Raw genomic sequence first — 13,876 nt, 5'->3', positions numbered from 1 at the left:
CTAGGTGGTCCTGCCCCGGCAGGGGGATTGGACTAGATGATCCTTTGAGGTCCCTTCCAATCCCTGACATTCTGGGATTCTGTATGTTCACAGCGTTACGAATTTGAAGTATGGGCCAACCTAATTACTGAAGTTCAGGTCATGGTTACTTTCTGCGCTCATGGGTGGCAATGGGAGATATGGCGGTGACTACATACGCGCTAGCACATTCTGCATGGATGCTGGTTATCCCATTTATTTCCCTTGCATTTTACAGAGCATGCAGCAGTTGGATCACTGCTTGGAAGAGGCCAGAGAAATGCATGTGCTACCCACAAATGCCAGCATCCTCACTGGCTCCTCTAGCCCAGGTGGCCTCCATGTTCTCTGCTTTCCAGTGTCTCCTAACATTTTCCCACTCTTCCCTTCACCGAGCTGCCATAAAAACATCCTCCAGCCACAGGTGGGGAGGGAGAAACGGGCAGCACCTACATGGTCAAGAGGAACCGTGCCATCTCCTGATGGTGTGAAGCAGTGACTCCCTCTTCCCTTCCCGCGGATGTGCAGCATTAACAGAGACTGAGGTGAGTGGCTGGAGGTGATCTGGCGCTGAGATTGCACAGCCTAAGCGCCATTATTTCACCACCTCAATTTAAAAAGTGGATTGTGATCCTAAGTGTATTTAAATGCACTTCAGGTTACTTTTTAGCCTCTGCGTTTCAATTAATTATGTTAGGCTGTCTGACTCATGCTCTTATGTAAGTACTGAGCTGTAACGAAGCTGCATGTTGCAGTCATTTAGCGCAGAGCTGTAAGGGTCATTGGTGTTTTCATTAAAACATGACGCTTTCTGTCCCAGAGGGGATGGTTTGAACTTCAAGAATAGGGATGTGCAACTTCCAATGTTGTCTGTCCTCAGCAGCCATAGAGGAGGTATGTAATAGCAGGGGTTATTCTCATCAAATTAGGTGGACTGTTGGGTAGGATGCGGGGAAAATTAGGTCATTTACAAAACTGTTTTGTGTTAGTGAGAAATTGCTGCCTCGCACAATTTATCCCAGTAGTTTTGTTTCAAAAGATGTTGCATGACAGAAACACGAATTCTTTTCTGGTCTAAAATGATCGAAGTCTTTTGGTTCATATTCAAAGTTGAACAGTATCTCCAGATTGATGTAGGAACCTCCAGCCCGTGGCTATATCCACACACTGTGATCTGTCACGTCTCCAGCAATGAATAGCCTGGAGGTGGGAATGGAAAGGACAAGACCCACGGCAGGACTTGCTGCTTGGAAACAGCCTTTAATCCTCTCAACTAAAAATCATGTTTTAAACAGGATTTACATTTTAACAGTAGTAGTAGGATTAGAACTATGGCAAGAAGAGCCATGTTGGTAGTGCAATAAAGACTCCAGCCTGCACGATTTTGAGGGAGCTGAATTTTCTGTTAAATGTTAAAAGAAAAAAAGTGCACTAGCATAGATACTGCACCTTGTTTAGGCAGCGTTATTTCTCTGGGACCAAAAGCCTACAACATGAATTACTGGAATATATTTGAATATTTTGAGTTTATTTGAATATATAAGTGCTGGGCTAAAGCCAGAAATACTAAGTCCCTTGTTCAAACACTCCTTTTCCAAAAAGCCAGTCTGCCACATCCCTGCATACCATACATGCAGGCCGTTTTGACTCCAAAACAGAGATGGCACATGTTTTTCAGTGTTCCATTCCTCCCCACAAAAATGTACAACAGAAAATGCCAAAAACCTTATATTACTAATCAAGAACAGCTTTTCTTAATCATAAGGCTTTAATAGATGCTCTGAGTAGAACTAGTAATCCAATCACTCATGCACTCTCCTCCACTTAATTCAATTTCCTGTAACAGCCTAGCGATTGCAATCACTTTCCTGATTGCAGCAATCATAAAGCCTCACTCTTGTTCACCCAGTGATGAAAGATGGCTGGATGCACTGATTCTGTACCTAAGTCAAAACGGAGCAGCAGCAGATTGGAATTGCAGCAATACAGTAGAAAAATCAGAGCCATTAGAGATATATTTTTTAAAAAAAATTTAAATCATTGGAAATCAGTTGATGTGGATTTTATATGTTGAAAGTGAGGGGAAAAAAACCTGTCCCCCTGTGTGTGTTCGTGCTATAAGCATATGCATGACCAAGCACCTGAGCCAGAGAACTGTGGCCTCAGCAGAATGTGCATGGATGTGTCCTCAGGCTGCCTCTGTTCCAGCCATGTCTAGTTTTCTTCACCACAGGTGTTAGACAGGCAGCAGAGGAAAGGCAACTTGGAAGTACAGCTGTGTTCATCAGCATTGCTGGCTCTTATCTTCCTTGCTCCTCTGTAGGGGGTCCCAGACTGAATCTTTTTGATTTGGCCAGGCCTGGAACAGAAAGGCTATTTCTGTGATTTTTGTCACCGATCCTGTCCTTGCATCGGACTCCTAAGGGCAACACTCAGAAAGCTCAGTCAGGGCTTCCTTGCCCTCCAGTTGCTCATCCTTGCAAACCTGGCACAACGACTTGCAGAGTACAGAGTGTATCCAGGTGGTCTTTGCTTTTGGCATCAGCACTGCAGGCAGTCATCACCAGCCAGTGCCATGCTTTCATACCTACTCTTGGGTGTTCAGTAAGTCTCCTAACGCTCTCAGAAGCAGACTGTGCTGTTCAGAAGACACCCCCCACCCCTGCCCAACTCTTGGTGCTGTCATGCTTCAGTCCACAAATTAGCTTTTGGTAGCGAGTGTCAAGGCTACCTTCCCTCTCTTCATATTCATTCCCTCATTAATTCACTTGCAGGAGCAACCTTTTAAATAGATAGTTGCTAATTGCAGAGAGTGTGAGAGACCGAATTCTGGTAAGGATTGCTTTAAAGATGCTGACACCAGAGTGTAAAATTAAACAATCTACCTTACAGTCAAACAAGCATTTGGCTGAAAAAACAGGGCTGTGCTCAGAGTGGCAAGAATGAACAGCACAGGCACTGGAGTGCTGCTTTCGGGCATGTCAAATTACGCATCCGATCCTGAAGCTGTAGCTCACAAGTTTCACTCCTTTTATGTTTATGTTATTCATGCATGATGTATAGTCTTTGCAGTGGATTAGCAAGATTGTGGGCTGTAATAAAACAATAGAAAACTTCCTTTTTTGATTGCCCCTCAACACTTTTCACTGTCCAGGGAGCTTTTTTGTTAAATTGTAAGTGATGACTTGCAAACAAGTATTTTTCACAGATCTAGAAATGACAAATCCTTGCTAAAGTTTCCCTGCGGTGATGTTTCCCTCGCATCAAATCAACAGCCTAGTCTGTCTCCCAGATGAAGTGGGGAAAGAAATCTGTTACTCTTAAGTCTGTTGGACACAAAAAGCCAGAAGCAGAAGCATACCAGGTAAGAGCATATTTTTCTATCAAGCACTGCAGTACGTGGCCTTTAGTAATTACTGCCCATCTTCTACACTGCTCACTGTTCCTTTATTGTATTCCTTCTGGCAATGACTTCCACACTCCTGCTATCAGCTATTTCCTCCTCACTGCTGCTGGAAACAGGTCCTTGTGTTGCCTTCGGCCTATGCTTTGTGCCTGTAATCAACCATATTATTAGTGGAACTGAAAAACACTGCTGGGTTGCTTGTATACTTTAAATCTGAGGCTTATGTCTGTGTTATAATGGTTTGCAGAGAGGTATTTTGATCCAACTTTTGAATTAATTGATCAACTTTTATCTCCAAGAGGAATTTTGGACAACTATCTGTTTGCAAAACAATATTTTATTAATAAAAAGACTTAGTAAGAAAGAAACCCCAATTTTACACTGAATGAAAAATCCAAAATAAACTCCTGGAGACATGCCTCCGTTCTTCACTGTCTGTACATGAAATCCCATTGGGTAGTAATCCTATGTGCACATTTCTCTAAACATGGCTGAAAGTATAAAAAAGCATCATGCATACTTCTATGCAGAGTAGCTACACAGACAGACAGACTTAACAATACACACAATAAATCTGTACATCAGTGATTAAAAAAGCCATGCTTTGTGTAGCACCAAGGGAAGAATTACGTGGATTAAAAAAAAATAATTCACTGACAACTGCAAGCCCTGCAATCCTGAATTAGGGACATGACTGGCCAATTTCTGCTTGCAGTTTCATCTCTTCTTTTCTTAAGGGAAAATTGTCAATAAGTGCAAAGAGCTCAGCTGGCGTTGCTGGGAAAGGATAGCGTTCCTTGTCCATTCCATGCTTGTCCATCACCACAATGTTGAAATTGTAATGGGGGATCCTCAGCAGCAGCCTGCAAAATAAGGAACTCCTTTTGTTAAAGCCCATCATCTACCGCCTGGGCACTTCAAACAAATAAGTGGCAGAACCGGTCTGTCGGGTCTACGCTGAGGATGGTGGGGATGGTCAGAGGGGGCTGTACAGGGTCTGCTTTGTTTCGGCTGTAAGGACAAGGTGTCAGAGAGAGAGCAAGTGTCTGCATGTGCTGCAGGCTGTACCTCTGCATTAGGGAAGGGTCAAGGTAACTGCACTCAGCTCTGTTTTCTTCTCAGACCTCTGACTGTCAGTATAGCCCATGCCATTACCTGTTGCTATCACGAGAGGAAAAACACGAGATGCGAAAAAGTACTATCTGCATTGCCTAAAGAAAACCATGGCGATGGAACAAGAGTTACAAGTAGACTATTCCCTTTCTTGGCTGCTACATGGTATAAAACCTCAGTGTGGTTTTATACCACGAGACAGGACAAAATTATTGGAGTTAGTTTCCATCGCTTCCTAATAATAACCACCTGCCTGGTGGTAACTCTGATTTAGGGGAACAAAAGCCACCGCTAATCATGGTGGAGCTCTTGCCTTCCAAGTGGTAAAAAGGGTCATTTGAGTTCCTCTGGAGGTGTGACAGTAACAAAAGTATATCCCTGGTGCTCTTTTAATCTTTTGCTTGAAGGAGTAATGAACTAGAAGATCCTTAGACATGCAGTCAGTCAACATCATTGGTGAGGGGAAAATAAATTCAGGCAGCTGTGACAGAATGATGTCAGGACAGGAAAGCTGCCATGAAGAAGAGGGTCTGTAGGGGATTTCAGTAAGGTGGTAAGCATCAAAATTGACCTTCCTGGGCCTTGTAACAAGTTGGAGTGCTCCAGGTGTCATCTTGTTGCCATTAGGGAGCTTAGCTATTAAATTCAAACTAAAAGTTTGAAGCTAAGCTATGGTGATAGGAAACTATATTCCTCTTGTGCCTCATCTCACCTATGAAAAACGCTTACCTTCTACAAACCCAAATGCTAACCTTCTGAAGTGTCAACTAGGGTACTTGAGCTCAGTAGATTACTGAGTGCCAATTCTGGACAGCATCTTTATTGAAGATGTTTAAGGGTTTGTTTCATTTTGATTTAAGTGCCTTCCAGAACTGGAATGCTATAATTCACACACTGCAGTTAACAATAGAGGAAAAAAAAAACAAAACAAATGGAAAACTAACTTTCAATGAGTGCAGGGCAGATTATACCATACCAATTTCCAAAATGTAGCTCCATTAAAGGTTGCGGGAGAGGTAGGGAGTGAGGTGTTACCAGAGCTTATTATTTTCTACAGAGCCACAAGAAAACCATTTCAACATTTATTTGAAAAAGTATAAGTACTTTTAGTAAAGAGAAGCTCTTTGTACTCTCTTTTTCCTTTTATAGCAAACAAATGTGTTTATTTTTTGCAATCCAAAAGAAAAACTTCTCTGACTTGTCAGCGCTTTTTATTGTCCTAAATTAAAAGTCACTCCATTTCCTCAGGCATATCACAGAAGATGTTGCCTAAAATGCTCCCAGACTTTTTTCCTAAGTAACTACTACTTTCCCTGCCACCCCAGCCTTCACTTCTGGCTCTTGTAGTCCTCCTGTCCTTAGGAAATGCTGGCACTTGAAGTCTCCCTTTCAAGTGAAAACCAACCCCCTGCCAGTCTAAAACCAAATCAAAACAGTTTAGGCACCTCTGTAAAACTGCTGAATGTTGTAGTCAGGCTGGGGAGGCTGAGATCACTTCCCCTTTGAAATACTGCTCATATCATTTCTACATGTGGGACTTCAAAGAGCCACCACCGCTTCCCCTTCTGGCCTGGCCACAACCACCAGCAGCACCGCAGAGAAGAGGAGCTGTCGCTGCCGTTGGGGGCTGCGCTGGCAGCCTCTCCAGAGCTGTCCTTGCAAAGTGATTGTGGCCTGTCACGACTGCATCAGACCAGCTCCAGCACAAATACAGACATACCTGAAGTGTTTTGAATAGCAGCACCCAAAAATAGAGACTTACAACATGATCAAAGGGACACACAGGGAGTTCACGTGAACTCAGAAACTCACTCAGTTTGGGCACAGGGGCAAGGAAGACATAGCACTTGAAAGAGTGACATAGACTTCAGCTTGTTTCACATTGAAATGGATCACAGCCCCCATTTAAATGAGACATAAGCTAAGTCTATGCACTTAATTTCATAAATACCAAACGCCCATGAATTTGCAGTAGCTATTGCCACAGACAGGGAGCAAATTAATCCAAAAATTTCTCATCAACCTTATCTTCTAAGGTCTAGCTATGTACATTACAGTAGAATATGTATATTTAGAGAATAAGAGGCAGGGAAGCGAAAGTAATACATCATACATTCTAAGGTGCAAACACAACAGTAGTGAGAGCTTACTTTACCTGAGTTGCAGGGCAAGTGACGGGGGCAGCAGCTTTACGCCTATTCTTCCTATCTGTGCTGGGAAGATACCAACCAATTCAACTACGGTAACGTGTCGCAGGTCTAAACCACACTGTGCTGGCTGGAAGGGTTAAAAGAAGAGAGAGGTGTGTTAGTTATCAGTGAGAGAACAGGGGGCTTGTTCTGATCGTGCAGCGAGTGTTCATAAAGAGTTCAATCATCTTATGTTAGTGAGATGATTTAAACTGAAATAAGGGCATACTTTGAAGTGTCTCTAATTCTCACTGCAAAGAACTAGAGCCTCATGACTCCAGGGGATGTCAAATAACAGATTCTTAGCTACTCTAAGAACACCACCACACAGGGACCACCTAGGAGAAATATAAACTTGTTTTTGTAATGACACAAAAAGATGCCAGCGTATTAAGCATCGTGCCAGTAATCTAATTTGGCAATCAAAGCAAGGTATGCGAAATGTAAGTTGACTCCAGAAAGTTTTCTTTCATGCCAACTTGTTCGACTGCTGTCAAGCAGTGGCAGAAGTACTATGGCCATTTAAATTTTGTATTTTAAACTACTTCATTTTGATCAACATATTGAATTTTCTTGCAATGTTAACCTAACAGAGGAAAAGACAAACCTTTCTTTTTTTTAAAAAATATAACTGTTACTTAAGCCAGCAGGTACAAACATTATCATGTTCATATTCCAATGACTAGTCATACTGAATTTTGTTACAGTTGTGGGAAAAGAAACAAGATACAAGCACTTGCTTCAATGAAAAAATACAAGACTGACTTCTTTCCCTGACATACAACCGTAAGTCTAGCAAGAACCCAACAAGAGCATCACCTTTACAACACATAAGAAGGACAATTATCAGAAGTGTTTTGTTTGTGTTTTTTTTTAAAACAAAATACTCCAGCACTCTGGATGACTTCTATGCTGAGTCTCCAGCCTTTTGTTTGCTGGTGCACTGGTTGTTTCTGAAGCCATTCACACTTCCTTGCGCTGTAGTTACAAAGTCTGTAAGACTGGTTTGCATGAAGTGCAACCACTGAAGTGCTGGATGGTGGTTTTTTCAGCTTCTTCAGGAGTTGAGTTAGAGAATTATTATTGAGCAAAAGTTAATATTAAATTAATACGGGGAGGATAGAAGAGGCCAGAACTGCCTGAGATTCAGTGACTTGTCATTCAGAGGCAGCACAATGCAGAACGGAGCTGAATTAGAGACTGGGGAGATATTTAAACTCAAACCCATGTAAAAAGGATTAATCCAGAACCACTGTTTGATAGAAATCTGCAAACTTCAGCAATTATATTGCAGCCACTGGAGGATCTGGCTGTTATATTGCACAAAAAGTGCAGCTTGTCTTCTTGTGTCTTTCTTTAAAGAAAAACAATAGTTGCACCCTCCTCTCAAACTGTGTTTTACCTGCAGCATTCCCAACTGCATCCTGTAGAAGAAGTTGGCTGCAGTAGGAGTTGAAATAATTAGCAGTCTCCGCTTCTCATAAAATTGATCCAGAAGTGCAGCTGCAGTCCTCACATTCACATTAATATTCATAGCTAGAATTAAATTTAAAACGAAAGTTATAGAGCATACTGAAAACAGATCTATTTATTTCTAAAAGCACAAACTGCTGGACAGCAGAAGCACAGGAACAAGAGAATAATAAAGAAGATATGGGTGAAATACTGCCCAATTTTATCTTAAGCTGTTCTGGCTTGCAAGATGGATTGACTCCAAAATGTGAAATTTTGTAGAGAGCTTTGGGCTAAAACACTATCAGTTGTGAGGTACCATCATCATCCTAGGAAAGAGCAGCCAAAGGTGGCAAAGGCTTCAGCTCTAAGTGCAAACTGGCAGAGGAGACAAAGATGTTAAGTTTCTTACCTCTAGGGCATTAAAGTTTGCAGCTGTATTCCACCCCACACCTCCTTCCCAAATTCTCGCTGCCACGAGAACCATTCATCTGGCAGTCCTTCCAGCAAAGTGGTGAAATACTCACTTACGTGCACAGGTTGGCTCCACTCCTGACCACCCCAAATTGTACTGGCATACTCTAGCTGGGCTTCCTTGCAGCTCGTAGCCACCAATGCAGGAGAACTCGCATGTAGCACCATAGTTATTTCCATCACCTGAACACTTGATGTAGCCATTATCTGGGGCATTTAATTTCACACAGCGCCTGACTTGAAGCAAAAGGAAGGAAAAAAAAAAAACCAAAACCAAGGCATGAATCACCTGGTTTATTATTAGGGTAGCCTGGCCAGTGGAATACCAATGTAAAAGACGTTTTTCTGTTTGCTTTCTATATTATTGGAGTCATGTATTTAAAACCACCAGCCAACCAAAAAAAAGCCCCTCAACTAATACGTAAACTAAAATGATACAGATGTATAGATGTGTACACAGTGACAAAAGTTCATGGAGCACAAATAGAGCTGAAGCTGAAACCTACAGGTTTCATCTCTGTATATTCAACTCCAGATTTCAAGATCTGGACTTGTGAAAGGGCAGCCCTGCTTGGCAGATGTGAGTCACAGCTGAAAAAATGCCTTTGCGTACTTGTTTCAGCAGCTCACAAGCTAAGTATCAGGGAGAAGCCAGCAACAGGGAAGGGCTGCAGAGCTGGAGGCAGGACCAATCATATGAAGCTCTTCCCCGACGTGCAGAGTGCCAGCCACCCACCCTGATGTAGGCCTGGCCCCAGGGGCTTGAGCAAGATGGTGTTCTCCCTTTCAGCATCAACATACAGTTTATATACACATACATATGCAGACAAATATAGAAATGAGGACATTGCTCAAACTGCCTACTGAGCCAGATGCAAATCAGTGACTCTATTCATACAGGGTAAAACATCATTCTTACCTCTGACTTTAACAAGAAATTTGCAAGTGCCTTTGTTTTCAGCTCTGTCATACACGGTATATTGGATTTTGTGGTCACCTTCTGGAAAATGCGACCCTGGTGGCAGGCCTTTCAAAATAACACTAGAACAAGAGATAAAATGGGACAGACATTCGTAAATTCATCAGTATTTTCCTGCTGACAATGCTGTAAAAGCCTGAAGAATGAAGGTTTGGCATACTAAGATAGTCCAGCTGCACTACGTGACTCAAGACTGATAGTAAGCAAAGGAAGAAGCTGGACAGCTGAGACCAGAGTATTCAAATTTGCTACCAACAGCCCACCCTGGATTCATACAAAAGGGTCTCACTCTGCTGACACAAGGGAGACAGACCAGGCAGGGCCTGCTCACTTCCTAAAGGACAATCCATAGTGTAGCCAAGCATCACTCCATGCCCAAAGGACCTCAAGCTTCCTTTTCCTTACAGAAAGAAAAATTGAGATTGATCCTCACTCATTTTGTATCGTGAATAACCCACCGTTAGGGCTGCAGCATAATCCAGAGCCAGCAGAGCGTAAGAAAACTTCCAGTCTCTTACAATGGGGACATACCCCATCTGGCTGCTCTGCACTGCTCCTGTGATTATAATAATGTACGAAAATGGAATAGAAAGCAAGATTTATTGTCGCAGCAGAATGGTGTGATGATCCACAGCAGCGTTTTCACCTGGAACTTGTTCCTGTCCTGCAAATGTGTCAGGAGAATTCAGACGTGTTAAATGTAACCTCAGTACTGAAGCAATGAGGTTGAGCAGTGTTCCATGTAACGGGAAGGCTTGCATTCTCACGGGACTGCAGGACCCACTGCATTTAAGGAAAGCACTGTACACTCCATAAAACATCACAGTTTAAATTTATGGAAAAGCTTCCACAGATTCAACAGCTAGCCTTTTCAGAGCTGGGAACAGTTACTCATATGACAAGGTCTATACGGGATAATCCCCTTTTTTTTTTTTTTGCCTGCTAGACATTATTTCATAAGAAAGACTTTGGAATGTCTTTATTGTGATAGTTTTCAAAAGTTTTATCAGGCTTTTTTTTTTTTTTTTTGGTGCTGTTAATTGCCATAGAAGTATCATATTAGACCTTAACAGCAATATTGGTTTTAATTGTTTAATGAATTCTTTTTTCTGATGTTATTTAAACTGTAACAACAAAAAGACAATGTTACTGTCTTTCAATAGCTTTTTGGTATCCACATAGAACTGTAAACATCTTTAAGCTTATAACTTTGAGATTTTAAGCTTAACCAGTACATTAATACAGAGTTAAAAGTTGTAACTTGCTTAATGAAAAAAGCAGATTTTTTATGCTCTTTCCATTACAATAATCTAGACAGACTGCCATAAATCCTGCATGATAAAGATGGGAAAATCAGAGACAGTGGTACCATCACAAGTGCACCTTGCTCTTCTGGAAAATGTGATTGTGAAATCATAAAAATTGACAACAAAATTTTGAAGAAACTGTTAAGTTTAAATCCAATGTTTAAAGCTCCCTAAGTTTCAAATGAGAGTAACTGCAGAACACTGTGACATCAGTGCTCAGCACTACTCCAGGAAGGAACCTAAAGATGATTGCAGATAGTTTTGTGACAGTTCGTCTTGTTTTTTTTTAAGACAGTCAGAATTGCCTCTGCTGCTACCTCCAATGCACTATTATGTTTCCATTGTTATGTATAAAAGGTACTTGCTGCAAGAAAACTTGTACGTGAGACCCACAAAGCAGCTCTGGAAAATTTCACAGGTGCAGTCAAAATGCTATTGTAATTTATTCCATCAGCTCCAAAATAACCACAATAATCTGCTACCCTTCTACATGCCAGGTCTGGAATGATACAATTTGTCAACTTTTAATTTTTCAATTAAACATGCAATTCTTTCCAGGCCATTGACATGTGACAGCTATAAATAAGCATCTGGGATGAATCAAGGGGAAAGGGTACCTGGCCACTCATCAGCTGAATTACTAACCAAGAACCCCAGGAATAAAAAAGAGAAAATGCAAACATGTACAGATTTGCACCTACTCTGTCAGAATCCCATCAGCAGTGTCCCGTCCCTCCGGGGTGTCCCAGAACACTCTGGCCGTCAACTTGTTGGGCTCCGCAGTTTTCTCCTTCACGCTCGGGCACTGGATTCTTGGAGGTTCAGTATCTGTTGAAATAAAGGTCACAGAAGTGGGCACGTGTGCACGTGTTACAGCTACGCGTTTTCTCCACAGCTCTTGCCCTGTTGTCAGTGTAATTTGGGACCACCTCAACACTGGAGCCATCCCAGGCAAGGCAAGTAGAGTCTGTACTTCTCACCTTTTTGTAGCAAGAGTAAGAGATGGCAATGATCAACGCCTCCTCCCAATGTAAAAAACTAATTAAAATGTAGTTATCATAACTCTCTTTATCTAGTCCCCAGTTAAAACGCAATGTCTACAAATTAACTGTATTTAGCTTTGAACTCTAAGGAGGGACACCCAAGATTGTACCCGAGGAGCCCGACCCTTCTGTTTATCTGCTCTGCCTCTCTTTGGTCATCTGTGTGGTGGATATTGTGATTAAGAACATTCGTAAAGCACTCTGAACATAAATCTCTCTCCATATGATAACTTTGCATGTTACTGTTAAATTCTTGGTTATTTTTCCTGCACCAATGGCGAAAAGAGAAACAACAGAAGATTGACAAAATTGTCATTTTGCACGGAGTTGCTGCTGCATTTGATTTTTTTCAAGTAATTCTTTTAACAATGCCTTACAAGTAATAAAACAAAAAGGTAAACCAGGTAAGTTTTGAAAGCTTGTTTAACTACTACCAGAACATTGTGACTATTATTCAGGAGTAAAGGAACAATGGTGATGATAAAAGACCCTGATGGAGGGCACAGTTACACATCTTCAGCTGCTTCTGTTACCAATCCTGCCTGCATAGCAGAAACACATGGGTGAACCAAGTCCAAACACCATCACAATTATTGATTAAAAAAACCCTATCTTTAATAGCTTAGTCTCAGGGTTTTTTACCATCTCTTGGGTTATATCCTCAATGAAGTCTAAATCCATGGAGTCATATACCAGCTTTAAAAATGAACACAGAGACAGGATTGCTCTTTATCTGCAAATAGAAAACAATCCCTAAAGTGCTGCTGAAATTTAAGGGGTGGCAGGCCTTGTCTTTTCATTTGCAAGGCAGATACAAAGAGTACAATCTGGATTTCTGTCAAAAAAAATAGCAATAAGAAAAGGTGTAGGTCTTTATAAAAAGCATCAAATATACAAAATAATTTCATAGATCCTATATTCTACAAGCAACACACAATGTTTTGTACCAGTTTAACAAGGGCAAGTGCAGCCTTGCTATAGCCCCTTCAAACTTCTAATGGTATTCCAAGAGCCTGGGACTCTTCTTGAAAACTGGCTTATCTCTGCTTCTTCTGTAAGAGTTTTCCTCCAAGCCCAAACACCGCAGCTTTGTGAGGCACTTCCATAGGAAAAGCTCCTAATTTTGCACAGGAGGGAGTGGGGGAGGCATAGGTAAGTAAGTGTCATACCAAAGCTATTGAGAAAACACTAATATTGCAAATTGCCTTACACAAATTCTTATTTTTGCGTTTTTTGTTTTTTTTTTTGTAAATAAACAATGAAAAAAAATGTATCTTCCTATAGTGTTGGGAGGATAGCCTTTGATTTCTTTCTAGATCCTACTAGAAGGTGAAGCTAGCAAGACTGAGTTCCCACTGGAGGGAGTGGAGCAATCACAAATGAACAGCAGAATTCTTCAAAGAGCTTTTGAAGCTTCCTGTACTTTACAAGAAGACCCTTCACTAAAGATACATAAGGCACTTAGTTCTTCTTTACAGCTTCTTTAACTTTTTGAGGTCTTTCACTCCTCCTTCCCTCATCTGCTGCAGTACACAAGTGAGCAGGATTTTCAAGCATCCACTCTGGCTGTAGGAAGCACTTTGTCTCCTTTCCTCATGTTTCTTACTCCCTTATTTTTAGCATACCTTCCCATTATGTGTGGAAACCTGCTCACAACACAGCCAGTGAGAGCTCTGCTCTCCTCTACAAAACTACTTTGTGTTCAGTGACTCCCCCAGTGTAGCTGAATTAGGGTAGGAAATAACTCGGTCTCACCAAGGCTGCTTCTGGCTCTGGTTTGTTTACTGTGGTGACAGCTCACCCCTGTGCTATGGACAGTATACGTTAAATAAATGTAATGCTAGAATAAAAGACAGAATGGCATTTAAGGACACAGTGTTTTAAGCACTTAATTA

The 13,876-nt window shown here is 41.5% G+C and overlaps 1 protein-coding gene across 1 annotated transcript in view; it reads right to left on the bottom strand.

The window, feature by feature from the left end:
- Positions 1-4,106: 4,106 nt before the first annotated feature.
- The window catches only part of SRPX (sushi repeat containing protein X-linked), a 56,102-nt gene continuing 46,332 nt past the window's right edge, over positions 4,107-13,876 (bottom strand). Inside the window, exons 6-11 of the mRNA XM_086615456.1 lie at positions 11,640-11,766; positions 9,572-9,693; positions 8,710-8,889; positions 8,129-8,262; positions 6,693-6,814; positions 4,107-4,287 (exon numbers count right to left, since the gene is read on the bottom strand). Of these exons, the coding sequence (XP_086471582.1) occupies positions 4,107-4,287; positions 6,693-6,814; positions 8,129-8,262; positions 8,710-8,889; positions 9,572-9,693; positions 11,640-11,766 (866 nt within the window). The remainder of the gene's footprint in view (positions 4,288-6,692; positions 6,815-8,128; positions 8,263-8,709; positions 8,890-9,571; positions 9,694-11,639; positions 11,767-13,876) is intronic.

The sequence above is a fragment of the Tauraco erythrolophus genome, chromosome 1, assembly GCF_009769465.1.
Source record: "Tauraco erythrolophus isolate bTauEry1 chromosome 1, bTauEry1.pri, whole genome shotgun sequence".
Taxonomy (NCBI): Eukaryota; Metazoa; Chordata; class Aves; order Musophagiformes; family Musophagidae; genus Tauraco; species Tauraco erythrolophus.
The sequence above is the reverse complement of the archived record's forward strand: the minus strand, read 5'-3'. Positions and strand labels throughout refer to the sequence as shown.